Genomic DNA, 26204 nt, shown 5'->3' with positions numbered 1-26204 from the left:
TTTTATCAAAGAACCAATCCCTATGGGACCCCTCTGGAAACACACTCTCTCGCTGACGATTCCACATGTACAGTTACATTTTGAGACTTATCAGTTAGCCAGTTTTTCATCCATTTAATGTGGGCCATGTTAATTTTATATTGTTCTAGTTTTTTTTAATCAAAATGTTGTGTGGTATCAAGTCAAATACTTACAGAAGTCTAAGTATATTACATCAACACTATTATCTTTATCAACTGTGTAAAACATTAAAAAAAAAGGCATTGAGTTAACTTGACTGTGTCTATTTTCCATAAATCCTCGTTGATTTGCTTTAATTACATTATCCTCCTTTAATTATTTATTAATCGAGTCTCATATCAGCCATTCCATTATCTTGCATAGCAACAATATCAAGCTGACGGGCCTGTAATTACCCAGGTCATGCCATTACCTTTGTTTATCTAATTATGCTGTTTTTAAACTCATATAACCTCATTGGCATCAGTGAAGATGTACAGGCATAGACCATCACATAATTGCCAGTGATTTTGGAAAGAAGTGATACTGGATTATTTTTAGTTTGCTTTTCAGATCTTCTTTAAACTGATTATGCAATGAACATGTTTGCAAATTGTTACACAGCCCCCCTTCCCCTTATATTTTAAATGCACAACTGGCCATGCAAAAAAACAAAGAGAAGTGCTTTGCATATTTTAGCTTTAATTCACCCTGAGCACCATTGACAATAATTCTGAGTTTGAGGAACAGTCATCACTTGAGAGCATAATTTTATTTCTTCAGAAGTCTCTCCTTTGTTTTCCCTGCAAAAAGTTAAAGCAATGCTTTCTTTGAGCTCTTACACAGACAGCTTTGAGAACGTTTTCTTTAATACTGCATGAAAGGTCTTCCCCACTTGAAGCAGAATAATCTGCTTAAAATATACTTAGTAATACCCTCTGGCTAAGAAAAATGTTTCCAACTCCTATACTTAAAAAAAGAAAATATCCATTTAGAAGCTTATTTTGACTTTTTGCCCAGGATCAATTGCAAAGTGCTTCTGTTTAGAAAGGATAGTTCAGCCAAAATTCAACTTGTTTTTCAAGAATAAGGAACTTAAAAAAATAAAAGCCATACTAAATAAATCATAATTCTGCTTTATTCCGTAAAAGCATGTGTGTGTATCCGTGTACAAGCTAGCACCTCCCTGTCAGGAAAACTTTCCCGTAGCACTCTGTACTCAAACCCATATCAATATCTGGCATCCTGGTTACAAAGGAAGACTGCAAAGCTGTAATGGTAATGAGAAGGCACAGAATGAATACGCTGTGTTGATACCTTAGTAACTTTTCAAATAACTTTATGCCTAATCAGTTTCCACCAGTCTTTGCAGTAGAGACCCTGAATCGTCTCTCCCTTACATCTGTTTTACACTAATATAACTCCATTCATGTCAGAGTTATGCTTGCGTTACATCAGCAGCAGTGAGAGAAGAATCAGGCCCACTGTCTTGAAAACAATTACATACCACATACCAATCTAACCATGAAAAAGGCACCCAAAATAGCCAGAAAGAAAAGTGATATTCATCTTATTTCCCAGACCAGAATAAAATGTACAAACTTGAGAGAGAGTTAAGAGAGGGACCCTGTGGGGTGCTCACTGCTGTCAGTTTCAGATGAAGTCGACAGGTACTGAGGATGCTCAGCGGGAGAGATGGCAAAAAAACACCACCAACAACGCAAACCAAAACAAACACCTCCGCTCCCCCACAAATCACAATCCATCAAACGGCATTGAAAAATTGCTTTTCAACAAAACATTTCTGTGAATTTTTTTTTCTATTTGTCACAACATTTTGTTGCAAACCTCAAAACGCCTTTTTTTTGTGTGTGTGGTTGAGGGGGCAGATTTTCCTAGCCAGCTGTCCTCAGCACCTCACAGGATTGGGTCTTGTCTGGGAAGTGCTGCATCCCACAGACTAGATTTTTCAAAAGCTCACCTCTAAATATGTGTGCACAGCTGTGCAGGTACAATTCACTGCCAGCACCGATGACAGCATATAGGCATCTGGCTAAAATTGTGAGCACATAGATTCCTCAGGGCGGTTTTTCAAACGGGGCATGTGTGCAAATAAATGTGTATGTGTGTACGATACACCTGTCTAGTGCACCTCAACTACTGGCCCCTGAAGACATAAACTGAGTAACTGTATGCAGAAAGGGCCAATTTGTCATCCGCATAGGCAACTTCTTGATTTGTATGAACATTTGTAGAAACAATCAGCAAATCAGCTGTGCAACTGCATGCCTAATGTCCTAGAAAAACTGGCTTTTAAATTCTATTGTTTGACAATGCTTAGCCCACAAAGTTAGAGACTGTGCTGAGATCCTTGAAAAACTAGGTTGGATTCTTGCTGAGCAATGAAGATATAGCTATTTTTTCTATTCTTATTTGTTTCTCTGTCCATTGATTTCTACTTGCCCTTTGTTTCTCTGGTTCTTGGCCATCTCAACTCGCAATGTCTGACCCCTGAGGCTTAAGCCTTTCAAAGAGGATACAACACTCTCAGCAGTTGTTTTATCCGTGTAATCAAGAAAAGCCCTGCACTGTGTTCCCTGCCAACTGAGCCGCATCGGGGATGCATGGAATTCTCTTAAAGCACTTTTTAACTCACTCACTCTTGTGCCTGGAGGTATATTACCTATATAGACAGTGGTGAGTGCACCATGTGTCTCTGATTTGGTACTTAAAGAATCATTTCCAACATGACAATGTCCAACTTGGGCCGAGGTGGACTCAGTTTGGAGTTTTGTATTTCCAGTCTTGGCATTTTCATCGGAGTCTTCTGGTTTCCTGGCATTTGGAAAGTCTGGATGTTCGTCTTTCAGGATAACATCTTTGCCTGCCTGCCTCTCTCTATAGCGAAGATTCTTTAGGATTGGGATTCTTTCCAGCATCTCGTAGCTGATCTAAAAAAATAAAAACAAAAACAAGTTTGAGGGTGTTGTTTTTTTTTTTAAATTAACCCAACATATACGGTCAGATCAGACTCTGATCTTGTTTTGCCATCATCCTTCAAAGTGCCCAGAGCATTCAACAAACTTTACTAACTGTGGGGCTCACTTCTGATGATACTCCATAAATATACGTGGCAGGGCAACAAAAAACACTAGTCACTACGCAGGCTGCACAATGTGGATCCAGCAGAAAATAACCACCCAACCCAGAGCTACTGGACTTCTGAATTTGCTGACTTGTGCATGTTTGGATTTGCAACTTTAATGTTGCATCAATACAAGATTCTGCATATGACGTATATTATGTGTGTTAAAATCTACCATGCTTCTCTGGTGGAAATTGGCCAAAACTGTATTAATGTTTTTCTCTGACAAGTCACCTGGCCCTGGCCCCAAAATCTCCCTTACATCATTTCTCCCCATCACAGGCACATCCTCCTTTCTGTTGCACTCTGAGAGGGATAGGGAGAGGAAAACACATGAGGCCACTCAAAGTCAATGGGGTGGGGTTGGTCTTCTCCTATCTTGCCAGGATCTTTAGGGGCAGCTGGTCTTTAGAAAGAGGCCTGCTCTCTCTCCATCATGCCCCAGTTATCATAAGCCTCATCAGCAGTGGTCCAGGAAAGACTCCTATTCTCACTGCTGAATGCTACCAGTCTGGGCCATGAAAGGGCCCAGGCTACAGCCCATGGCTTACCAGAAACTCAAGAACTCCTTAGTTACTGTATAACATGGTTGGGCTCTCAGCCTCTGAAATGTAGCAAAGCCATTGCAGTAGCTGAAAGGTGAAGGAGCATTGCTTGCTTGGCTGTTGATGAGCTTGCAGACACAAACAAGATGTTTACCCTGCCCACTGAAATTAGTGGGGTGCCAGAGCACCTTGTCGACTTCACTCAGTGATCTACACGGAAAAAGGGGCCAGCCAGCTGCCAAGAAGTTGCTGGTGGTAGAGGAGAGCAGATGGGGCATCACGGCCCATCTAGGGTATAGGGGAGGCAATTCAGCAGAGGTCTCTCCAAGGTTTGTGCATGCCTCTGCAGGATTTCAGGTTTGTGAACCTCAAAGAGTTTTTTACTTTCAGGCTCAGACCAAAAGTCAGGCCTGGTTTCCTCTTATTTCGGCCTAATAGTTCATATACGACCCAGTGATAGAATGAGAACAATTAGTTTAAAACAGAGACTGCCTCCATTCTGGCCCCACATCGGTCGAGAGTAAAAGGTGCTGGAATTGGGCCCTTAACAAGCAAACTTTTTTTACTGTACCGTAATTCGTCTAAAAGCAAACACAAGCTGGCAGTTCAAAGATGTACATGTTTCCATAGCAGCCATGGGAGCCGTAGCACTCTGAAAGGTATATGCCATTTTCATATTTTGATGAATTATAACTCTGCTGATTCTTGGAGAGAGGCGTTTTTCTCTGCCAAGTACTTTCAGACTGCTGAAACTGACAGAATCTTCCCCTGGGCTGGGCAATATGACATTAGACAAATGGCTGAAGCCATCTTCCTTTGTTTTTCCTGGCCAACAATTAGGAACATTTGTTGTCCTCTGTCAAGTTTCCATGTGAAACACAAGCTCTATGCTAATTAAACCAAACAGGAAAAACATTTTTCTACACTCATGTAACTGATCACTCCTGTACCCAGAAACAAGCCCAGCCTATTACGAAGCAAGTGTACAGGTTCTTTCACCCTAAAGTCAAACTTAGCTCAAAACATACACCCACAATCTTTATTTAGAAAGATCAAGTAGTACCAAGGGCAAACCCTCACCTCTTCACACAGCCTGCGTACATGAGATGGGCACTGGGGTGGGCAAAGAATTCCCAGGCCCTTCAGGACACTCTGCGGACAAGACTGAATTAAAGCAATCCAGAGCCATGGGGATACCCCACAAAGAGGACTTCCCTGCCGGCTACCAGGACCAACCCCCAGTTCTGACATGACCCGAGCTCTCCTTGGGGGAGGGACAACAGATTTCAGAGTTAACATTAAATGGGGCAGTTCATATCTCCTGGAGTTATTGCTTCAGGCTTACTCCAAAGTCCATGAGGCACCATTTACACTTGGGTCAGGTTTTCAAGCTTCTCTTTGTTTCCAGGGATTCTGAATTCATCATGTGACTGCAGGGGCTGCAAGTACCTATACCTTGGTACAATGGACACTATAGAATACTGCCTACAGCTTCCACCTTGCACCAGTAGATCTCACACTGAGATACACCAGTGATAAACTCATCTAGGATAGATGAGACAAGTGCTCATAGCTGAAAATCCACCGTCCTGCCCCCCAAACCAGCCTTCCTCCTCGAGATCCAGACACAACAATGGCTCCTCATATCCTACTACTCCCCCATCCCTGCCCATCCCAAAGAACCACCCTCCTTCCACTGCCCATTTCATGCCCACAACGGGAGCAGGGCAACGCAATCTGCCTAAAGAATATAGTCCTAATCCTACGGGAGTCTTGCTGGTCACTTCCAGGGGAGTGCAACCAAAATTTCCTAACTCCCCCACCAAAAAAAAAAAAAAAAAAAAGAAGAGGCAGTTTGGGGTTTCAGTGTATGCATCCAACAAATCCATTGTGCAGCGGCTGGGCAGCTAGGGAGGAGAAGGGACATAAGCTGCTTGCTCGGTTGTAAAATACCAAAGAACTCTTCTGCGGTAGGACAATGTGTTGCTAATTAGAATAATGCAAAAGCTACTTTTGTCTTGAGGGCTGCAGTGATTTGTCTGGAAGTGGAGGGAATCCGAGGACAGTCTCCTCCTCCAAACTGTCCATTTCCTGGTTGGACATGGGCAGTAACTTCCCAGCCTCATCTAGTGGTTAAAGCACAGAACTGAGACTTGGGTTCTACTCGGATGGCCACTGGCTCGGTAGGTGGTCTGGGTAAGTCATTTAATCTCCTTCTGGCTAGGATTCTCCCCTCTGTAAAATGGTGATAATTTATTTACCTGTGCAAAGGGCTCTGAGATCTCTCTGCATGGGGAAAGGACGAAGCAGGGGCATATTCACCCCCCCCCCAAGGGGGGGCACAGAACTGCTCCGGGGCAAGGAGACTGAACTCCTCCGGCGTTGGGCAGGGGCAGGAGATGCCAGCTCCTCTGGCTCTGGGACTGCGGGGAAGGTTCAGCTCATCCGGCTGCCGGGAGGGAAAGTGAGCTCCACCAGCCTCAGGGGGAGAGGGGAAGCGAGAGAGCCAGCTCCTCCAGCCCCGGGGCTGTGGCAGGGAGAACCAGCTCCTCCAGCAATGGGTATGTCTGGGACAGGAAGACAGCCAGCTCCTGGAACCATCTCCTCCAGCTGCCAGGGGGGAGTCAGCTGCTCCGGCCACGGGTGGGGAGCACAGAAAGTGCCCCTCCAAAAGCAACCACATTTTTAGTCCTGTGCACACCCATGCTCTGCATAATGGCTTGTATGCTCTGGGATTCTGACACCTTTTAAGTGCAGGCAAACTGCATAGTGGCCATTACCCAACACGTTCACTGCGGCGCAACCCCATCTCCCATTGTGAGCCTTAACCATGCCAGATTAATGCCATGTGCTGGCATGGCTGGAGTCAGAGCGTGATGAAACTATCCTGAATTTTGCTTCCGCGAACCGCGGCAGAACTATCCAAGACCCTGCCAAAAAATTCAGCTATTATCCAAAGCTTCCTTGAAAACTACCTGATAATCCTGATCTTCCAGCAAGTACGAACCCTCCACTGCAGTAAGGCTAACAGGGCAGCTGTGCCAATATCCAGCTAAATCAGATTTTCTGCCAGAGAACACAAATTTGACAGTTATATTCTGCTCATGGGTGGCCTCTTTACTACAAGCATTGATTTATGGAAAAGCAGCTCAGAAGGGGAAATTTCCCTTCCCCTTTAGAAGCCTGCGGAAGGCAGGAAGTTGCTGACATGGTGACTGCCCAGACAAATCTCCTTCAACATAATCCTGAGAGTCCACCACGCACTTAGAGACACCTGCTTCAGTCCAGTGTCTGTGACTTGACAGATGGGCTGCTGGGAGTTTCCCATTGAACAGAACCAGCTCATTCTAGTGGGGTCTCTGGCATTCCAGCCAGCACCCCGGTAAATGTAGCCATTTAAATATGTGCATTTAAACAGACAGTACAGAGCACAGTGACATTTTGGGGCAAATCCAGGTGCCACGTTCAAAGCCACAATGGTCCCCCTGGAAGCAGGGCCAGTGCGGTTCTGATGTGTGGGTGGAGGAGGAAAGGAGCTGTATACAGGGGGAGGGAGGTACTTCATTAGTAGTGTAAATTCAGCTTTGCAAAGATCCACCTGTCGTCAGGACCGGATTAACCAAGGTGCACTCAGTATACTTGCACAGAGTCCCCAAGCTCAAGTGGCCCTCTGTCCAGGTTTGGGTCTAGAGTTGCCACCTGGCCAGATTTTAACAGGCCTGGCCAATTTTACTCCTGCCTGGCTGGTTGTAAGGTGCCTTCCCTCCCCCGTGCTCTTGTAATGTTCAAGTTACACGTGAACTGAACCGCCCCCCCCCAGCACCATGCAACTGCCAACTGTTGCTGTGTGAACACATGGGGCTAACAGTGACTGCTTCTGTTATGGTGCCCAGGTCACACAGCCACTGGGACTGCTGCTGGCACGACATCTGGGTCCCACTCCACATGCCAGGCCCTCTACATGCTGACACAGTGGCTCCTGCCCCTCTTGGTGCCAGAAAGCGGGACGGACCCAGGTTCACCAGCAGGGAGGAGTAAGGAGCGGAGACCGGGGTGGGGAAGGCAGAGGCTCCTGGGAACTTAGAAGGAAACTGTGGCTAGCGGACTGTGGCTCCTGGGAGGGGGGTGGGTGTAGGGGTTCAGAGGCCAGAGGGGTTAGACTGGTGTGTGTGGAGGATGCCTGGTGGGGGAAGGGGTCAAGCTGATGGGATCTGTCTAGCTTAAGGAAGATGGGGGCTTCCCAAGTTCCATACTGCACAGGCCCCCCAAATGCTTTAATCTGGCCCTGCCTGCCACACCGCACATGGGGCTGGGTTGGACAGGAAGAGCTGCCCAGGAGAGGGGTAGGAATAAGATCCAGCAATCCCTCACAGTACAGGCTGGCCAGTCCTTTCTTCAAGATGGCGGCGCCTTGGGCCATTGGGCTGAAGTAATCTACAAGGAGCAGCTCTGCAGTCGCACCACTGCCTGTGCCTGAGGACGCCTCCCCCTCCCTGGGCTCCCCAGGGCTCCACCCTGCTACTTGTGCTGTGTGTCTGTGGGTGTAACCTCTTAGGTTGTGTCTCCACTTTGCAGCCAACCTGAGTGGCACCTCACTGTGCGCATCCCTAGAGAATGTCACTGCAGAGCCCTACTGCGCCCTGTTTCCGCACCCGCCCATGCATCTGCATAACTCGTGGTTCTTCGGGCTGAGATGCGCTAGCTTTCTTTCCCTGTCACTCAGGGGAGAACGTGTCTGTCCCTCAGGGGAACTGTGGGAAGGGCACTGGAGGCCCGCCTGTGTCTACACTGCAAAGGGGGAGGGTCCCAGTCCAAGTAAAAGCAGAGCCAGGTTCTACCTCACCACTCCACCTGGGCAAGCTAGCTTGGACCTAAAGCACCTCCAAACCTGGGTCAGAGGTTTTTTCTGTGTGAATAGTAGGGGTGTTAAGGCTACAACCCAGGTCAGAGCCCAGTTGGCTGTGCAGTATAGATAAACCATTAGCGAACTTCCTGTGTTCAGGGTGCATTAAAGTTTACACGGGTTTAAAGCAACGGCACAGACACAGCCTTGCTGCAGACACACATTTTATCATTCGCGTGCACCCACAAAATGTCAAAACACTTGCTGGGGCACAGTTAGGAGAGAGGGCAGCCAGGCAGCCTGCTAGTGTCTCTACAGAGAATGTACTTCTGCAGCTCACATTTGGGACTCATCATTACTTTAGTCTATAGATGCACTTTTTACTCCTGGGGGAACTCTGTGCCACTGCGCACATGCAGAATGAATGTGTCTGGCAGATTTTTTTTTTTCCTCTGCAGAAAATACATGCTGCCTGAGAGGCTCTGCAGTTATGCCTTTCGCCCACCTGTTCTGCTATGGCACAGGAACAGAGGCTGTCAGCACACCGCTCAGAGCAGTCAGCAGCCGATAAGGAGAGAGCAGTGACTGCATTTCTCACAGCACCCTGTCTGCAGTGCCAGGTGAGGAGGCACAGGACATGCAAGGGGAGGGGAGGGAGGGGAGACTGAGCAGGACACACATGGCTCCTGGGAGGGGGGTCACAGACTAGAGCGGGGGCTGAATGGGAGTGAGCATGCAGAGACATGTGGATGGGAGGCAGTGAGTGCAGGGCCATATGGAGGAAGGGGAAGCAGGGCCACATGGGGATGGGAGGGGTGGCTGAGTGGGGGTGCAGGGACACATGGGAATGAGGAGACGGATGCAAGGGGCATGGTGGGGGTGGCTGAGTGGGGGTGCAGGGCTAGATGGAGATAGGAGCAGATGGGCCTGATTGATTGACTGACCCCTAGCCTTTCCCAGGGTCTGCATGGGGGAGGCTCCCCAACTCCTTAACAATCCCTCCCTGCCCCCAAAAACCTGTTCCATACTTCTCCCACCCACACCCAACAACCCTCCACATTCACTTCCCAGCAATTACTTCCCTTTCCCTCAGCTCCTCCGTTACCCGTGACTCCCCAAAACCTTTGCACTGCTTCGGAGGGGTGCGAGAAATAGATTTTTATATTGTAGTTTAAATGATTTATTACTCAAAGTTCTGTATAAATATGCCTAGTAAGGAATCTATTTGGCAAAAAACATTTTCTGAATCTTTTTTGTTGTCTGTATTGTTACAGACATATTTGTTGACAGATATTTTGAAATAAATTACCAAAGTAATTGAAACTGGCATGATTATATGGTGTTATTTTGACAAATAAAATATGCAGAATTTTAAAATATTGTGTGCAGAATTTTTATTTTTTTTAGCAGAGAATTCCCCCAGCAGTAAATTTTGCTAAGAGCCAGATTTACAAAGGAATTAGGTGCCTAAAGATGCAGCTAAGTGCCTATTAAATGAGTTGGTGCCCAAACTCCCACTGAACTCCAATGGGAGTTAAGGGTTTAGTGGAATTTTCAAAAGCACCTAATATGATTAGATTCCTATATGGAATTTTAGGCACCTAAATACCTTTGTAGATCTGGCCCTAACTGCCCAAGCAAATTCCTCTGAAGGTACTAGAAAATAGAAAGAATGTTAGCACCAAGCAATGCCCCACTCCTTCCCCTTTTGGAGGTCGCAAAACCTGCTAGCATCTAGCAGTGGAGAAAAGGAAGCAAAGGTGACTGATACAAAGAAACCCACACAACTGATAGCTGTGGATGCTATTCCAAAACACACTCAGCAAAGGACATCAGTGAACCACATAGCAATTGTAGCAGGGCACGTAGCAATTCCTAGCCATTTCATTGGCTCAGCAAGGTACTTAAGTATTGTTCAAAGCCTTACACGTTAAGTTCTTCAACTAGAGTCTGATCTCATAAAGCTTATGCTCAAATAAATTTGTTAGTCTCTAAGGTGCCACAAGTACCTGTTCTTTTTTAATCTCATTTAGGTTCCATCCTTCACCACTGTAGCAAATGGCAAAATGCTCATCGACTTTAATGGTGCAGGATCGGACCTTTATATTGGTGCTGATGGAGTTACACCAGTGCATACTGGGATCAGAATCTGGCCCATCCTTTATAGTATAGCTTCTCAGTGATAGGCGGTTGGTGGGGGGAAGACTTTGTACAATGTGCCCATTTGACATTACTGTCTATTTCTGATTCAGAAGCAGGCTGTCACATATCGTATGGCTATTTCTGCCCTCAGTTACATTCCCTCTTGCCCCCAACCTTATACCAAGGTTCCCCGCTTCACCCCCACAATTTGTTTCTTTGGCAGGAACTCTTTTGCTGTTTCTGTTCGGCTTTGTCTACACTGGAACTTCATCAGCAAAACTTTTGTCATTCAGGAGTGTTAAAAAAAACACAACCTCTCCGAACGACAAAAGTTTTACCGTCGAAGCACCGGTGTGAACTAAAGCGCTCTCCTGGTGAAAAAGCTGCCGCTGCTCGTTGGGGGTGGATGTTTTTGTTAGCAAGAGAGCTCCAACTTTCCCGCCGACAAACAGCAGTTACACTGCACGCCTTTTAGCAGCATAGCTGTAGCGGCACGCTGTGTTGCTAAAAGATGCGTAGTGTATTCAAAGGTTCTCTCTCAAACTCTCAATCACACAGGCACAAATATGTTCTAAATCTTTTCTATTTTTTAAAAAAAAAATGAAATTGCTGTTATTTTGCACTAACTATTCTTATCCCTCCTTCCACCATCCCAAATATATATAATTATATTAATTCCGCTGGTTATTTTGTGCTGTTTTTTTCTTAAAGTAAAATGCAAAGAACTGTGACAAAGACTGACAAATACCTAGTCTCAGATGACAGCTGCCACCAGAAAAAGTGCGTTACCTCATGCATTTAGGGTTCTCCTCGGAGACACTGGGCTAGCTTTTCAAAAGAGCCAACAGCTCCCATTGTGGCATCTAAGTAAGTTGCCAAGTTTTCAAGAGGGCTCAGCTCCCATGTAAGCACCTGAATCACAAGGCTAAACTTCTCAGCTCCTAGCAGCTTCCATTGTTTTCCAAAGGGGTTGTGTATAAAGATACAGAGATAGATAAGTTTCAGAGGAGCAGCCATGTCAGTCTGTATCCGCAAAAAGAAAAGGAGGACTTGTGGCACCTTAGAGACTAACAAATTTATTTCAGCATAAGCTTTCGTGAGTTACAGCTCACTTCATCAGATGCATGCAGTAGAAAATACAGTGGGGAGATTTTATATACACAGAGAACATGAAACAATGGGTGTTACTATACACACTGTAACGAGAGTGATCAGGTAAGGTGAGCTATTACAAGCAGGAGGGGGCCAGAGGAAACCCTTTTGTAGTGATAATCAAGGTGGGCCAGCAGTTGACAAGAATGTGTGAGGAACAGTGGGGGGGGGAGGGGAAGTGGGAAATAAACATGGGGAAATAGTTTTACTTTGTGTAATGACACATCCACTCCCAGTCTTTATTCGAGCCTAAGTTAATTGTGTCCAGTTTGCAAATTAATTCCAATTTGGCAGTCTCTCGTTGGAGTCTGTTTTTGAAGTTTTTTTGTTGAAGAATTGTCACTTTTAGGTCTGTAATCAAATGATCAGAGAGAATGAAGTGTTCTTCAACTAGTTTTTGAATGTTATAATTCTTGACGTCTGATTTGTATCCATTTATTCTATTGCATAGAGACTGTACTGTTTGGCCAATGTACATAACAGAGGGGCACTGCTGGCACAAGATGGCATCTATCAGAGATAGATAAGAAGTTACTGCTGCACCTAGCACTATACACACCACAGTGTAGAGCTGGTTCTGTTTACACTTACACTGGAATAAGTCAAAAGTGGCTTCTTTGAAGTGAATAATGCTATATTAATGTTAAACTGGTGTAAGTGGAGGAGAATCGAGCTATATTGTATCTATTGTAGGCTGTCAGGCACGACTAAAGCAGTGGTTCTCAAAGCCGGTCTGCCACTTGTCAGAGAAAGCCCCTGGCGGGCTGGTCCGGTTTGTTTACCTGCTGCGTCCGCAGGTTCGGCCGATCACGGCTCCCACTGGCCACGGTTCGCCGCTCCAGGCCAATGGGGGCTGTGGGAAGGACGGCCAGCACATCTCTTGGCCCACGCCACTTCCTGCAGCCCACATTGGCCTGAAGCGGTGAACCGCGGCCAGTGGGAGCCGCGATTGACCGAACCTGTGGACGTGGCAGATAAACAAACCGGTCCGGCCTGCCAGGGGCTTTCCCTGAACAAGCGGCGGACCGGCTTGCGAGAACCACTGGACTAAAGGATCCAAAAGTCTTTCAAAGACATTGAATGATCATTTCTGTGATACCACTCCCAGCATTTCGTTATGTTTTCCTTGTTGGAAATGTGCATGCAACACATTTCTCTTCATTACAACAAATATCTTGGCCACAACCACAAACCATGTTGTAGAACGCAGGCTGTGGTGAAAATCTGTCAGGCCAGGTATTTGGCTGGAATAAATTGGAGCAATTGGTTCATGGAGCAATGCCAATTTACACCAGATGAGGATCTGAATCATTACATTTTCCTCCATTTGCCTATAATCAAAGTGGTAAGCAAATCTGAAACCTGTTTGAGCACTGCATTTAACTTTTATTTTCGTGGTGTGCATTGTTTGACATGCACGCTTCTCATCCTGCCTCTCAATTTTAAGAGCATACACAGTGTATGAATGCTGAAAATGGAGCGTGTTTGCTAATGGCTACTAGCCTAACAGCTTCTCACCAAATTAATGTTTCAGAGTAGCAGCTGTGTTAGTCTGTATCCGCAAAAAGAAAAGGAATACTTGTGGCACCTTAGAGACTAACAAAGTTATTTGAGCATAAGCTTTCGTGAGCTACAGCTCACTTCATTGGATGTCCGATGAAGTGAGCTGTAGCTCACGAAAGCTTATGCTCAAATACATTTGCTAGTCTCTAAGGTGCCACAAGTCCTCCTTTTCTTTTCACCAAATTAAGCACATCTCCCAGGGCAATGCTTAGCAGTAGCCTAGTGTTTGCAAGCAGGAATACCCTACTTTATATAAACCCTTAAGCCGTTGTTGTCTTTGCTTGAGCAAGCCATGTTTCTGAAGGGTAAACTTTTGTTACAAGGCAATTTACACATCTAACAGACATCCCTTACTAAATACACTTAAACTACATTCCATTGACAAAACATCCTGTTTAGAAGTTGAGTCTTTTATCCACTACCGCTTGGCTAATTTATTTTTGCTCAGAGATACAGGAATGCAATGGCAAAGCCAGGATTTGAAGGAGGAGAAAGGCATGTAGGATTGGTAGTCATGAGCCTATGGACAAACTCTTAAATAGCCACAACAAAATCCTGTAGGTTTAAGACCTGTAGATTAACTGGACCTCCCAGCTCTGAGACACTGTGTGTAGCAGTAATTCACACGGAAACGCCCATAATGACAAAGTAACAAAAACAAGTATGCATGTTACTTTGTTCCCAATGAATTAATAACCCGGATATCTGTTGTCCTTTTAGTTCTTTAGCCATACCAGAAACGTGGATGGTTGTTACCACGCTGAGGAACAGAAATCTAAAGATTCCTCCCCCCACCCCGATCTTGGTCCTCATTCATGTCTTAATAGTGCAAGTACTGATGATGTGTTAGGGAAGGGTAATATTCCCACCACTGAATCATAGGTGGTACAACTACACAAGCAGTAGCATTTCGGTACAGTACATCTTCAATATCTTCCCTTTCATTCCAAAGTCCCTTCTTGTCCCGCCATCCCCATGTCCAATGCAATATTTTCCTGTGTCATTTCAAGTCCATTTGACCTCAGTTGTTAGCGTTTCAGGACAAGGACTCTGGTTAAAACTATCAAGGTTGGATCCTTATTAAAATTTAGGTTCCTAAATAATGATTGTTTCCTGCAAGATGCTTAGAGCTCCTGGGAGGTGGGGAGTCAATGGGAGAAGGGTGTTCAGTACCCTGAGAAAGTGAGCCTTAAAAATGGCCTGATTTTCAGAGAAAATGAGCACTCCAAAATATCTCTGAGATCTGTGGGAGCTCAACACCTTTGAAAATCAGGTCGCTTTCATTTAGGTGCCCAAATATGGACAAGAAGCCTAAATTCAAGCACCAGCTTTGATAATTTCATCCCACGTCTTGGTGGAATTAGGGCCTGATCCAAAGCCCACTGATGTCAATGAGAGTCTTTCTGTTGACTTCCGGGGGCTTTGCATCAGGCATTAATTGCCGTTCTACTGAAAACATTCCTAATAGTTGTATGTCACTTTGTGGTGAAAACTATACAGTCCATGCTGAACGCATGAGAGAAGAGACACAAACAGTAATGAATAAAGTCAAATCAAGCAATGATGGGAAAACAGGTAATTACACACAAGTGTGAACACCACCACTGAAAATAAAATGGTTTCTGACAAAGCATAGCAGAAGTATGGTTTGGTCAAATATGTCTGATCAAGTTACAAATGTGAACAGATGGAAGTGCCTTAAGTGCTGGTAACCCTTTGTCCCAAGTGCTGTTATATGACTGGTCTTTAATCTCTCTCTGATAAGTGAAGAAGAGAGAAGAAATGCAAAGACCACATCCATTTTGATACACAGGTTAGCTAGAGACCAACCTCATCTGTGAGAGTGTCAAAAGCAGCACAAAGATTAAAGGACTTTTCAAGAGATTTTGTCTTCTCCAGACCTTTGCGGATTTAGCTTGTGAAGGGAAGTGGAGAGAAACGTTAGCAAGGTAATTTATTGAGGCTGAATTCCGACACGAAGGGAGAACGTGATCAAAGCCATGCTGGCAAGATGGATGGGGCACAAGATCTGGGACTTCAAACAATTCCATTAAATGAGCTTGAGTATAATAAAATCTCGATGTAAAATATTTCAATTATGAAATGCACTAACACAGAAGGAGCTCTCCTTAACTCACCCACAACCAGGTTAGAATGCTTCCTCGTGATAGAAAAATAGATAGAGTTGTTGGGAGTTATTTGTTGCAACTAAGTTGCTTTACAAATTTAGCCCTTTCTTCTGTTTGCAGTGTTTGCCAACTGATCCTGGCTTCTACAAAAGTACTAATTTCTTACAGGTATTTCCTGGATCGTTTATGCAAACAACAATTTGCTATTCATTAGCTGTAGTGTGCAAATTGTCACTTAAGTCATATGGTGTTGTTTCTGCTGCCTGACTGGATGACTTGAGAAAGACAAGCTGGATGAGGTAATATCTTTTATTGGACCAACTTCTGTTGGTGAGAGAAGCAAGCTTTCAAGGTGACACAGAGCTCTTCTCCAGGTCAGATGACTTAAAGAAGAAAACAATAAAAATCAGATTATAAATAAAGCCCTTTCCAATATGAACTTTTAGACAAAATCATTTGGGTGAACATTTATGAACCTGTTTGGATTTGTGAACATCTCTGGGAAAAAAAGTGGTGATCATCCAGATTAGCAACCAACCAACATAACTCCAGCAGCGTGGATTCATCATGCTGGTACATGGAAGTATTTAGAAATCCCTTTCTGCACTATTCAACAAGCTCGATCTATATATTATTTTAAAATAAATCCCACACCTAACCACCGTGCAGCAATGAAAAACCAACATCCCTACCACTAATTCATAAAACATACACTTACTTTCCCTGCGAAGATGGACTGGCAGACATTCCACTCTGGATTTACAGCATTAAGCTCTCTCTGCTGTATTGTCTCATGAAAAGGAACAGAATCAACTTCAACAAGTATTCAAGAGGCAAGACAAACTCTGTGGGGCAGATCCTGAGCTGCTGTCAGTTGTCACAGCTTTACTGACTTCAGCAGACCTAGGACTATTTAAGTCATCTGAGAATCTGTTCCTGTATGGCGCAACCTGAAATCCACAGGATAGGACACCTCACCTTCAAACGCATGTCTCGTTTTTGCCACTATCATTTACAACAACCACAGAGACAGCTCAAAACAACGTCTTTGCCCATTTCCATTTTCCAAACATGTCCCTGACCTTCCTAGTGTTGCAACAGACAGCAACCTGATTCCACTTTGTTTACTTGTTTTTATTTCATCATCACCATCAAGAGGCCACGGGAATGTTCACACTGGCTATATACAGTGTTTGTTAGTTGGAGATGCAGTTCTCATAGATATTCAGAGAATACACATTCCAGAAGGATTAATGATGTACAGAAGGAGAAGGTACATCATTAGCTTCAGAAGCAAGGATTTGGTATCAATAAGTCATCTTTAGCGGAAGTAACCTACCTTATGCCATATTATTCCTTGTGGTTTTGGTCGTTTGCAGCCTGTTTTAATGGTTCTTGTTGGAGTCAGGATGTAATCCACAGTTAAATCATGGTCATCAAGCAGCTCTTCTGCAATGTCAACCACCTACAACCAGATGGAAGAGAAATTTGGTAAGCATTTAAAACAACCCCACCAGAACTGTGACTTCGCATGGAAAGTCTCACTCCAGACAGCTTCCCAGATACCAAAAATCTTTCACTTAAGATGACAAGATAAGCAGATTACACTGAAACAACCCCAGATCTAGACACAAGTCAGTCCTGCTCTGCATCTACTTAACTGTTACAACTGGAACTGGAGTGACTACTTGATTTTTTCAGTTCAGGGGCTGAACTGAAAAATTTATTTGAGGTTGATCCAAAACTGAAATTTTGGGGGTTTTCGTCGACAAAATAAGAAACTGAAAAAATAGTGTTTCATTAGAACCAAAATAGTATTTTTGTTTTGTTTTTTGCTTTGTTTGGAAGTTCTTTTTATCTTATTTTAATTTTCTAAAGGCATCAAGCTAGATTTCTGAAACAAAATGTTGGTTTGAAATGAAAAGTTGAAATGTCTCCTTCTGAAAAGGTCGAAAAGAACCGTTTTGACTTTGACTCCCCCTCCGCCCCACACTTCATTTTTTATTCAGCTGAATTTGACCTGAATTTGCAAATAGTTTCGCTCATCCTGAAACTGCATTTTTGGGCAAATAATTTCTCCAAAAAATTCCACCCAGTTCTAATCGTGGCTGCCTAATACACGTCTATAATACAAGGTATTGAATGGTTGCAGATGTGCCTTCAGAGTGGGTTCTTCAGCTCACCTGGCAATCATGCACGACAGTCACAACTGGGGTGTTCTCTCTGATGGCTCCCATTGACACCATCATTGCATATTCCATATCTGCAAAACCTTCCCCTTTCCCAATTCTCCAACCTAAAATGTACAAATCAAAAGTGAGCTAGTTAATGCTGGAGGGCAGAAGAGTGCAAGAGAGGACAATAATTAAGTGGAATGCTTATAAAAAGACAACAGATGTCTGGCACATGAACCAAGCACACGGTGATATTCTGAGAGCCCATCTGCACCAGGCTGGATTCAGGAGTCGGTACCAGTTAACCCAAGTATGAAGAAAATAGCTTAGGCTTCATAAAGAGAGGACTGTCTTTTTTTTGCAAGTGGACGTAATGCCGATGAAAGGTCTTGCACTGACAACTGCCACACTGAGGACACCCCCCCAAATAGTTGGAGAATGGGCAGCTGAAGTCTAAGACCTTTATGCTGCCCCCCTCACCCAACAGGCCTCTGCTTTGTCCTGGAGGAACCATCTCTACAGGCAGAGAAGATCTGCCCTCATGACCGTTCAACTGAAAATGCAACGCACCCAGAAAAACCTTGTTGAAGGCGCACTGTGCACATACAACACATTGGCTGGCGTAACTCCACTATCAGACTCCCAGCAGAGGGAACGAATAGTGATGGCATCATAGTAATGTAGACACCAGCCTTCAGAAGCTGGAGTGAGACCACTAATGCCTCACGTGGAAAGGGATTACCCTTAAATATAAGACAGAGAAATGGATATCCTCCTATCCCCCCAAACCTCCCCAACTCTAACGTGTCTAACAACCTTTACCCCTACCTTTTTCAGAAACAGCCACCGATCCTACAACAACCAGGTCCACTTGGACTTTTGCATCCAGTCCTACAGGTGTACTGTAATCCTTTACCCCCTAAGAAGAAAAACATGATTTTAAGGATGTTTCACTTCCAATTCAATAAGATATCATCATCATTATAAAAATAATCAAGCCTCTTTTGCTCAAACCAAATAAATAACCAAGCTCTGAAATGTCCCTTCCTATACACAGCCAAATATCAGAAGACTGGGAAGTTATTCTCCAAGGATCCAACGAGTTAGAATTCTGCAATACATTTTCTACTAAAATGTTGATGCTTTTGGCATACTTCTGTAGAAGCTGGACTTTTCAGCACTTCTGAAAACCTAGCTAGTTACTGAGCAGCCTAAATTTATATTTGAAGCCTAACATCAGGCTCCTATTTTTGAAAATCTTGGCAGATGGCAAGTAAATGTAATGCATCGCTCCAGTCACAGAAGGATCGCAAAGTGTGTTAAACATTGTTAACAAATTAATCCTCACAATACATCTGTGAAATAGGGAAGTGTTAACTTTGGTTTACAAATGGGACAGCTGAACTTTAGAGACAGCCTTGTCTACATGGGGATTTATTCCTGATTAACTATGTGTGCAGATGTAAAAGTGGCTTTAACTAATGTGGAATAATGCAGTCTTATTTGGAATAAGAATGTCCACACACATAGGGCATGTCTATGCTACAGCGGCACAACTATGATGCTGCATCTATGCTCTGGCACCATAGTGTGGACACTTCCTCTGTCGGCAGAAGGAAGTTTTCAGTCAACGTAGTTAATCCATCAGTAGCCAGGTCAACAGAACAATTATTCCGCCATCAGGGATTAGGTCCACGTAACTACGTATCTCAGGAGTGAAGCTGTTCACAGCCCTGAATGAAAAAGCCAGGTCAATCTAATTTTTAAGTGTAGAGTAGGCCAGAGTTAATCAGGAACAGATAAGTCACTTTCAATTCATACATTACCTTATTCTGGATTAACTTTCATGTGTAGACAAACTCTAAACTATTTTTCCCAGGTCATACAAGAAGCCCGTCTGTAGCAGAGCCAAGGATAGAATCTGGATCACCTGGCTACCTGTCTTATGCATGAGCCACTAGACAGACTGTCTCTACACACCAGTTATCCCTTAATGCATGCTCCCGTATGACCCACACTTTCTCCTGAACTTTTCTTCCTTGTCACATTTTGATGTCTGCATCATCTCTGATGTAATGATGTCAAGCTGAACTACCTGAAGCAAGCCCTTCTACTTCAGAGCCTAGGGTATGGAGATACATGTTACTGCCAAACGTAATGAACAGTGTTTTATTCCCCCTTCCCTCTCTACAGCATTTGTTCAAGACAGATTTCTGGAGCTGTAGATACTCAGCCTCTCTGAAAATCAGAGCCAACGTGTCTCCACCTGGACACCCAAAAATGGAAGGCACTCAAAATGTGGGGGGGTCTCACTTCTTCAGTTTTGTCTTTGTTAGATATTTTTACTTCAAGATGAACTCAAGGTAATTCATACGTTTGTAAAGGATAAGGCGAACACTCCTCACACATCTGATCCAGGGGACAAACCTTTCTTCTTTATGTTAGATTGACACCCACAATAAAAAACAAATGTTTACAGTCTAGAATAAAATAAGGCCAGTGAAGACCAGCTCTTTGTGGCTGAGATTCTTCATCTGTAAAATTGGAGACAATAATATTTACTTGCCTATCTCCCAGAGGTGTGGTGAGGATTTTTTGTACTGTACTTTGCGGATGCAAGGTGCATGAGACACATTACGACTAGCACAGGTCTGCCTGAAAAATAGCACTGACGTGATAGAAAGGGCATAGGTCAGATATGAGACCGGGCAGCAGGTCAAGAGAAAGTTATCTTTTGAATGACATAGGGTACAAATTCCAACTCTTAACAGTTTGAATAAAATAACAGTCTTAAGAGAACTCTTAACCGGGACGCTCACTTTAGAGTTTCACACATTTTCAGTCCCCAAATTATATGTAGGAGTCTATGTTTGGATTGATATCTTTCAGTTTTATTCCTTTCCTCACCTCTAGGTGTGGCTGGACAATTAATTGAAAAATGCTGTTTTTGTTTTAAATACTAGAAAAAGATAAAATAATACAGGATTCTCTGGCATACTCACTCAGCTATGGAATATGACATTTTTACACGAGGGGGCAGCAAAGCACCACTTTACAGTTTAGAACAAAAAATGATTCACTCCAATTGCCTTTTTCCGCACATCAACTGAGTGACAGAAATTAGTTAATCTGGATGCTTTTTGTTCATTTCTTTAAGAGTCAAAAGGGTAAAAGATCTGCCCCTTCCTTCCCCCTCCCCCTCCAAAAAAGTATGAACCACCATAAACATTTTATTACCCAGATTAAGCAACAAGTTAAAAACATTAAATACTCTCCCCTCTAGGTTTTTAAGCACAAAATTTCAACTGCACAAGAGAAGGCAGAAACAATATGCGTCAGACTCTGAGGTTTTTAAGTGTGTAAATACAGCCTCTGAAACTTTCTTGCTGTGATCCAGGTAAATAAAGCCATTGAGAATGAATATGTCTGCACCACTTCAATTTTAGTTAAAAAAAAGAAAAGAAAAATTGAAAATCCAAAACAACAAAGAGCAAAGCGATGGCGCATCTCTAAATAGTTGTGTGGTTCAGAGGAATACGCAAAAAGTTGATGCTTATTTCAAGCTTATCCACGCTTTTTGGGGAGGCAAAGCCAAGGCCAAAATCCTGTGTGCACCAGCTATCCGGTAACAGGCCTGAAATGTCCTACTTCTGGTTAGGCTGGTATTATCGTAAGTATAGTCTTGTGTGTGTTATTTCAATATTTCTAGTCCCAGGCCCAAACAGGGAGTGGAGGAATGCATGAAAGTGAAAAATAACAAGCGTAAAAATGTTCACTGTCCTTTTCCGAATCTCAACAGCAAAGTTTGATTTGCCTTTTCTCTTGTCATTTGTGCTATGGTTGCGTCTGGGGATTGGGGCCCCACTGCGCTCATTACACATTCATCTAGCAAGAGCTAGGCCACCGCTGAGCAATTTACAATCTAAAGACACAAGACAGAAATGAAATATTATCATCTCTGTTCTTACAGAACGGGAGCAGAGGCATGCAAAGATGAAATGGTTTGTCCAAGGCTACACAGTGAAGATCTCCCTAGCCTCAGTCCAGAATCTTAACTATAAAACCACTGCTCCGCTCTTCTGAAATAGTTCCCCACACTTCTGACACCTACTTGAGAGGTTGCACATATTCTCAGTATCTCTTTAGTTGCTCCTGGTGGTGGGACAATCTTATTAAACAGCCCAGTTCTCAGTCGCGGTGTTGGAACCAACAAAGTTTTCCTTGCCTGTGATAACAGAAACCATGAACAGTTACACACCAGAATTAGGGGACAGGCTTATTTTTCTTTAAATATATATTTAAAAAATCCTTTACTGTCATGTGTTTGAGCACAAAGACCAATGCTCTTCTGGGCAAAAATACAGAATTACCATTTGTACAAATAAATAATTCTTAATACTTGTAAATGAATTCTTTCTAATAAGCAAGACAATGACAATAGAGAAGATTATTTATTTTGAAGATGAACAAGACATTGGACGAACTAATCTAAATGTAAGATCATTCTCAACGACGACAGTGGAAGAATCTAGTTTCCATCATGTGCTGATTCCAGACAGTCAATGTGAAATGGGGCACATTGAGAGATGTTACATTAATATTATGGATGCAATTCAACCTGGATTTTTTATTTATTTAGGCGTTTGCAAATCTGTATCATGACATGACAGAAAGCCATGGGGGCTTTTTGAGAGGCATTTTTATCCCACAGCTATTGTAGTAGCTGTACCCTGAAAACTTACAGCTATACAGAAAATACTTTCATTCTGCTGTGAAAAGTGTCGTACCAGGTAGCGTATGCAGGAGGGAAAGTATCTAGTGGTGAGAGCAGAGGGCTGGGTTTTCCTGAGTTCTATTCCAAGCTCTCCCACAGACTTGCTGGGTGCCTCAGTTTCTCCATTTGTACAAGTGGCAATAACACTTATTTGTAAAGCTGTCATGTGGCTGGTGCCACATAAATGCCAAGAACCCTTGGACAAAGTGGTCTGCTCAAACACTTGGTGGTTGCATCACCCTCACTCAGGGGAGGTTCAATTACCTGTAAGGTCACTAGCCGAACTCCTTCTAGTGGTTTGTCAGGGTCCACTTTAACCTCACTTGTTCTGTTGAACACGTCAAGCTCTCGGACAGCATGGCAAGCCTGGTGAGACCCCTGCATCAATGGAACAGTAATTAAACAGGAAAAGGAATATGGTCACTTACTTCCAGTGTTAGAAAGCGAGCAGTCTTCTGGGGAGCATCGGGATTTACTTTAATGGTCTTGGCAGTTTTGAATTCCTGTAAACCTGGGAGCCTACTGGCAGCATGCGAAGCACCCTGTTTTTGTAAGACAGCGGCATGTCATCAGACTGTTCACAACCTTCCAAATCCGAGACGGGCAACTCCCACCTTCCATCAAGCAATGCAATTTAATTCCCTACTTCTAATGCTGACCTACTGGACCAAGAATGTCGTGCGAAATCGGTGATGTCTCAAATACTCATAAGCACGCAGACTAAAATCCCAGTGCCTCATGGGACTCGTTGGGTACCCACAACTCAACGGGCACCTCATAGTCCACCCCAAGTAAGGGCTAGCACCAGCGATGCTGCCCCAGAAACAGAGCAGGGACTGAATAGTGCCTCAGTCCCCTTGTTTCAGGAGGAAGTAAAGCCACACCAGCCCTCTTCCTGGAGAAGTTGCTTCCCCCTCTGCACCAACTTACCGGCACAGGCTGGTGCTTTGGGTTCATCCCCTGCACACTCATTCTTCATCCACCTGCCTGGGAGAGGAAGTAGTGGCTTGGTGGCAGCAGTTCTCCCCCTTGTGCTGCTACCATGAGAGGCAGCCCGGGGGTCTCATTACACCTACTTATTCCCTGAGCAGAACTGTAGCCAGAGTTGTAATACAGCTCTGAATGTTTAGTGGCCAAATGCACCGTGCAGATGCACTAGGGGATGGAAAGAGCTTTCTCCCACTCAGTACACCCACACTGGAAGTAGAGACAATGCTACAGCCATCGCTCCATGAGAATGACTGCACATCAAAACAGCAAGTCACTGGGCAGGCTGATAGAATGGCCATAGCCCCATGCCCTTGTGCATTTTGACGCTAGGACTGGATATCCTATATTTTACAGGTACGTGAAGTGCCACTTCTGACCACACTCTCATTTCTCCCTGCCCGGTGACCAGGGTACATTATGGCTGCAGCTTCCCTGTGCTGAAAAAATGGCTCAGCCACCGCTGCTCAGTTACCGCTACATACCTCTGGCTGCCATCATTTATACAACCCTATTTCAGCACCACATTATAGACAGTGTGGCCTAGGGGAGAGAGCACTGGACTGGGACTCAGGGGACCTGGATTCTATTCTTGCCTCCACCACTGGCTTGCTGGAGGACCTGGGGCAGGGCAACTTGATGCCTCAGTTTCCCCATGTGTAAAATGGGGTCATGATACTGACCTCCTTTGTAAAGCATTTTGAAATCTACTGATAAAAACCATTATATACGAGTGAGATATTATTATCCCATTCAGTATTTAGGAATATGAACTGTACAAAACCTCTGACGTTTTTCAGTTATATTTGCCAATTATTATTCTGGTGGTTTTTTCCCCAGTCCATCCCATTCACTATGGTTATTCACTAATTGTGCAGACTGTTGGGATGCATGATTAACAAACATTTTCTGATATACACCAGAATAACCCATTTGTATTTCATAAACGCAGCATACCATTAAAGAAGTGGATTTCCAGCCAAGAGAACATTTAGTTTGGCATAAGACAGGAATATATATTGTTCATTTCTGAGAAACCACAATACCTTGAAATTGGGGATCCGGTGATGCACTGGTCTTGGGAAATCAGCCAGGTTATTTGCTTCCATGTAGTCCCAGATCTTCTCCCGGACATCCCATTTGGAGACACCTCACAAAAGGCAATAAGGAGCAGAATCAAAGCAAGGCAAGGCTGAATTAATAGACTATACAGCATTGTGCCGGGCCAGGGAGATAAGCGTTAGAGTTTCACCGTAACAGTGTTGAGGACACACTGTGAAAGTAGCCCTTGCACATCTCAGCTACGCCAGTTAATTCCACGGGGAAGGGAGATTGTTGAAATGCATAAAGTGCTCTATGCATCAGGGTGCTGGGAAGCTTTGCACCCCCTGGTCTGTCCTCCACCATCAATGTGGGAATGGGCCCCCCCTCAGCACAATTTCTCCTTTTCAACATGGGGGCACCCGTTTCCTCCTGGTCTAGCTTTCATGGCTCTGGGACTATCCCCCCCCCACCCCACCCAGGGTGACCAGCTAGCAACTGTGAAAAAACGGGAGAGGGGGTGGGGGTAATAGGCACCTATATAAGAAAAAGTACCCCCCAAAACGGGACATCTGGTCACCCCTCTCGCCTCCCACCCTGGGGCTATCGCCCCCTCCAAGCACCCCAGTGTGAGCCCCCCCCGGGGGACTCCCGGCCGTTCCCACCAGCGCTCAGCCGCACCCCCGCCTCCATGCCCCCTGCCCCCCCTCCTGGGCCCATCAGCTGGCGGCCCCACATGTCAGCAGGGACGACGGCGGCCGGGAGAGGACAAGAAGCCTCAACGCGGCCGGCCGACACGCTGACGGTGGGGCTGGCTTGGATCTCCAGCGAAGCGCCCCACCCTTCCCCCGGGGCAATAACCAACGCGTCTGATGGTTGCAAGTGGCGCCCGGAACCCCGCCCCCGCCAGTGCGCGGCGCTGTACAACCCCCCCCCCCATCCCGGAGAGCCAGCCCCCGCCCCGCAGAGCTCACAGCCTGGGTGGGAGGCGAACCCGCGCTGAAGGGACTTGCACAAGGGCAGGCAGCAAAAGAGGAGGGTTTTCTTTTTGTGACGCTACCCCCCCCCTCCCCCGCTCAAGCCACTGGCCCTGGGGTGTCTCCAGGGGGGCTGGGACAATGTGTATGGGGGTGGGGGCTGAGAGCCATTGAACCAAACTGTAAACCCTGGATATAATGGAAACCACTTCAAGCCGGGGGGGGGGGGTGCCGCACTGTGGCACCCGAGTTCCGGCACCTCTGGGTGTCTCCAACAGGGCCCAAAATGTCCCTGCCTAGAGCTGGGGATTTGCGGGGTGCCCAATGGAAAGAGCGTCACAGGGAGCTCTTAGCAACACTAAACCCCGGGCAAGGAATCCACTCCCAAGCAGTTGTGGTAAAGACAAACAGAGACACTCCCTGAACATCCCCTGCCGCGGATGAAGCCCGGGAGTCAGCAATACCAAGGGGGAAAAGTGAAACGAAAAAAGAAGCTGGCATCACTCATTGCCATTGTCCAACATGAGAGCAAATAATTAGATTTTAAAAGTTCTTTCACTTTTGGTTCACCTAGGACTCTAACCCGGCTTCCGGCAATGAGCTCTCTGAGGAAGGAAGCCTTATTATTCCCATTTCACAGATGGGGAAGTGAACCATGCAGAGATTCAAACCCCGACACTGCAGTTGTCCTCTAAATATTAAGTACATGCTTGTAAGAGTGGGAAGTGGTTT

At 44.8% G+C, this 26204-nt stretch overlaps 1 protein-coding gene across 4 annotated transcripts; it reads right to left on the bottom strand.

Annotated features, from left to right (window-relative positions):
• Window positions 1-1120: 1120 nt before the first annotated feature.
• On the bottom strand, window positions 1121-25401 carry MTHFSD (methenyltetrahydrofolate synthetase domain containing). Of its 4 annotated transcripts, none has more exons than XM_038368258.2 (8): window positions 25232-25401; window positions 24501-24604; window positions 22732-22845; window positions 21805-21918; window positions 18522-18612; window positions 17703-17815; window positions 16859-16984; window positions 1121-2951 (listed from the first exon to the last, which is right to left on the bottom strand). In XM_038368258.2, exons 2-8 carry the CDS (start codon window positions 24561-24563, stop codon window positions 2430-2432), a joined length of 1143 nt encoding a protein of 380 aa, XP_038224186.1. In that variant the 5' UTR covers window positions 24564-24604; window positions 25232-25401; the 3' UTR covers window positions 1121-2429. The 4 variants fall into 4 exon arrangements, with proteins under 4 accessions (XP_038224186.1, XP_043350831.1, XP_038224183.1 ...); XM_043494896.1 differs by lacking the exon at window positions 22732-22845 and adding an exon at window positions 22896-23009 and having other exon boundaries at window positions 25232-25352; XM_038368255.2 differs by having other exon boundaries at window positions 25161-25318.
• Window positions 25402-26204: the final 803 nt, after the last annotated feature.

Source organism: Dermochelys coriacea, chromosome 12, assembly GCF_009764565.3.
Source record: "Dermochelys coriacea isolate rDerCor1 chromosome 12, rDerCor1.pri.v4, whole genome shotgun sequence".
Classification (NCBI taxonomy): domain Eukaryota; kingdom Metazoa; phylum Chordata; order Testudines; family Dermochelyidae; genus Dermochelys; species Dermochelys coriacea.
This window is presented reverse-complemented; position numbering and strand designations above follow the sequence as displayed.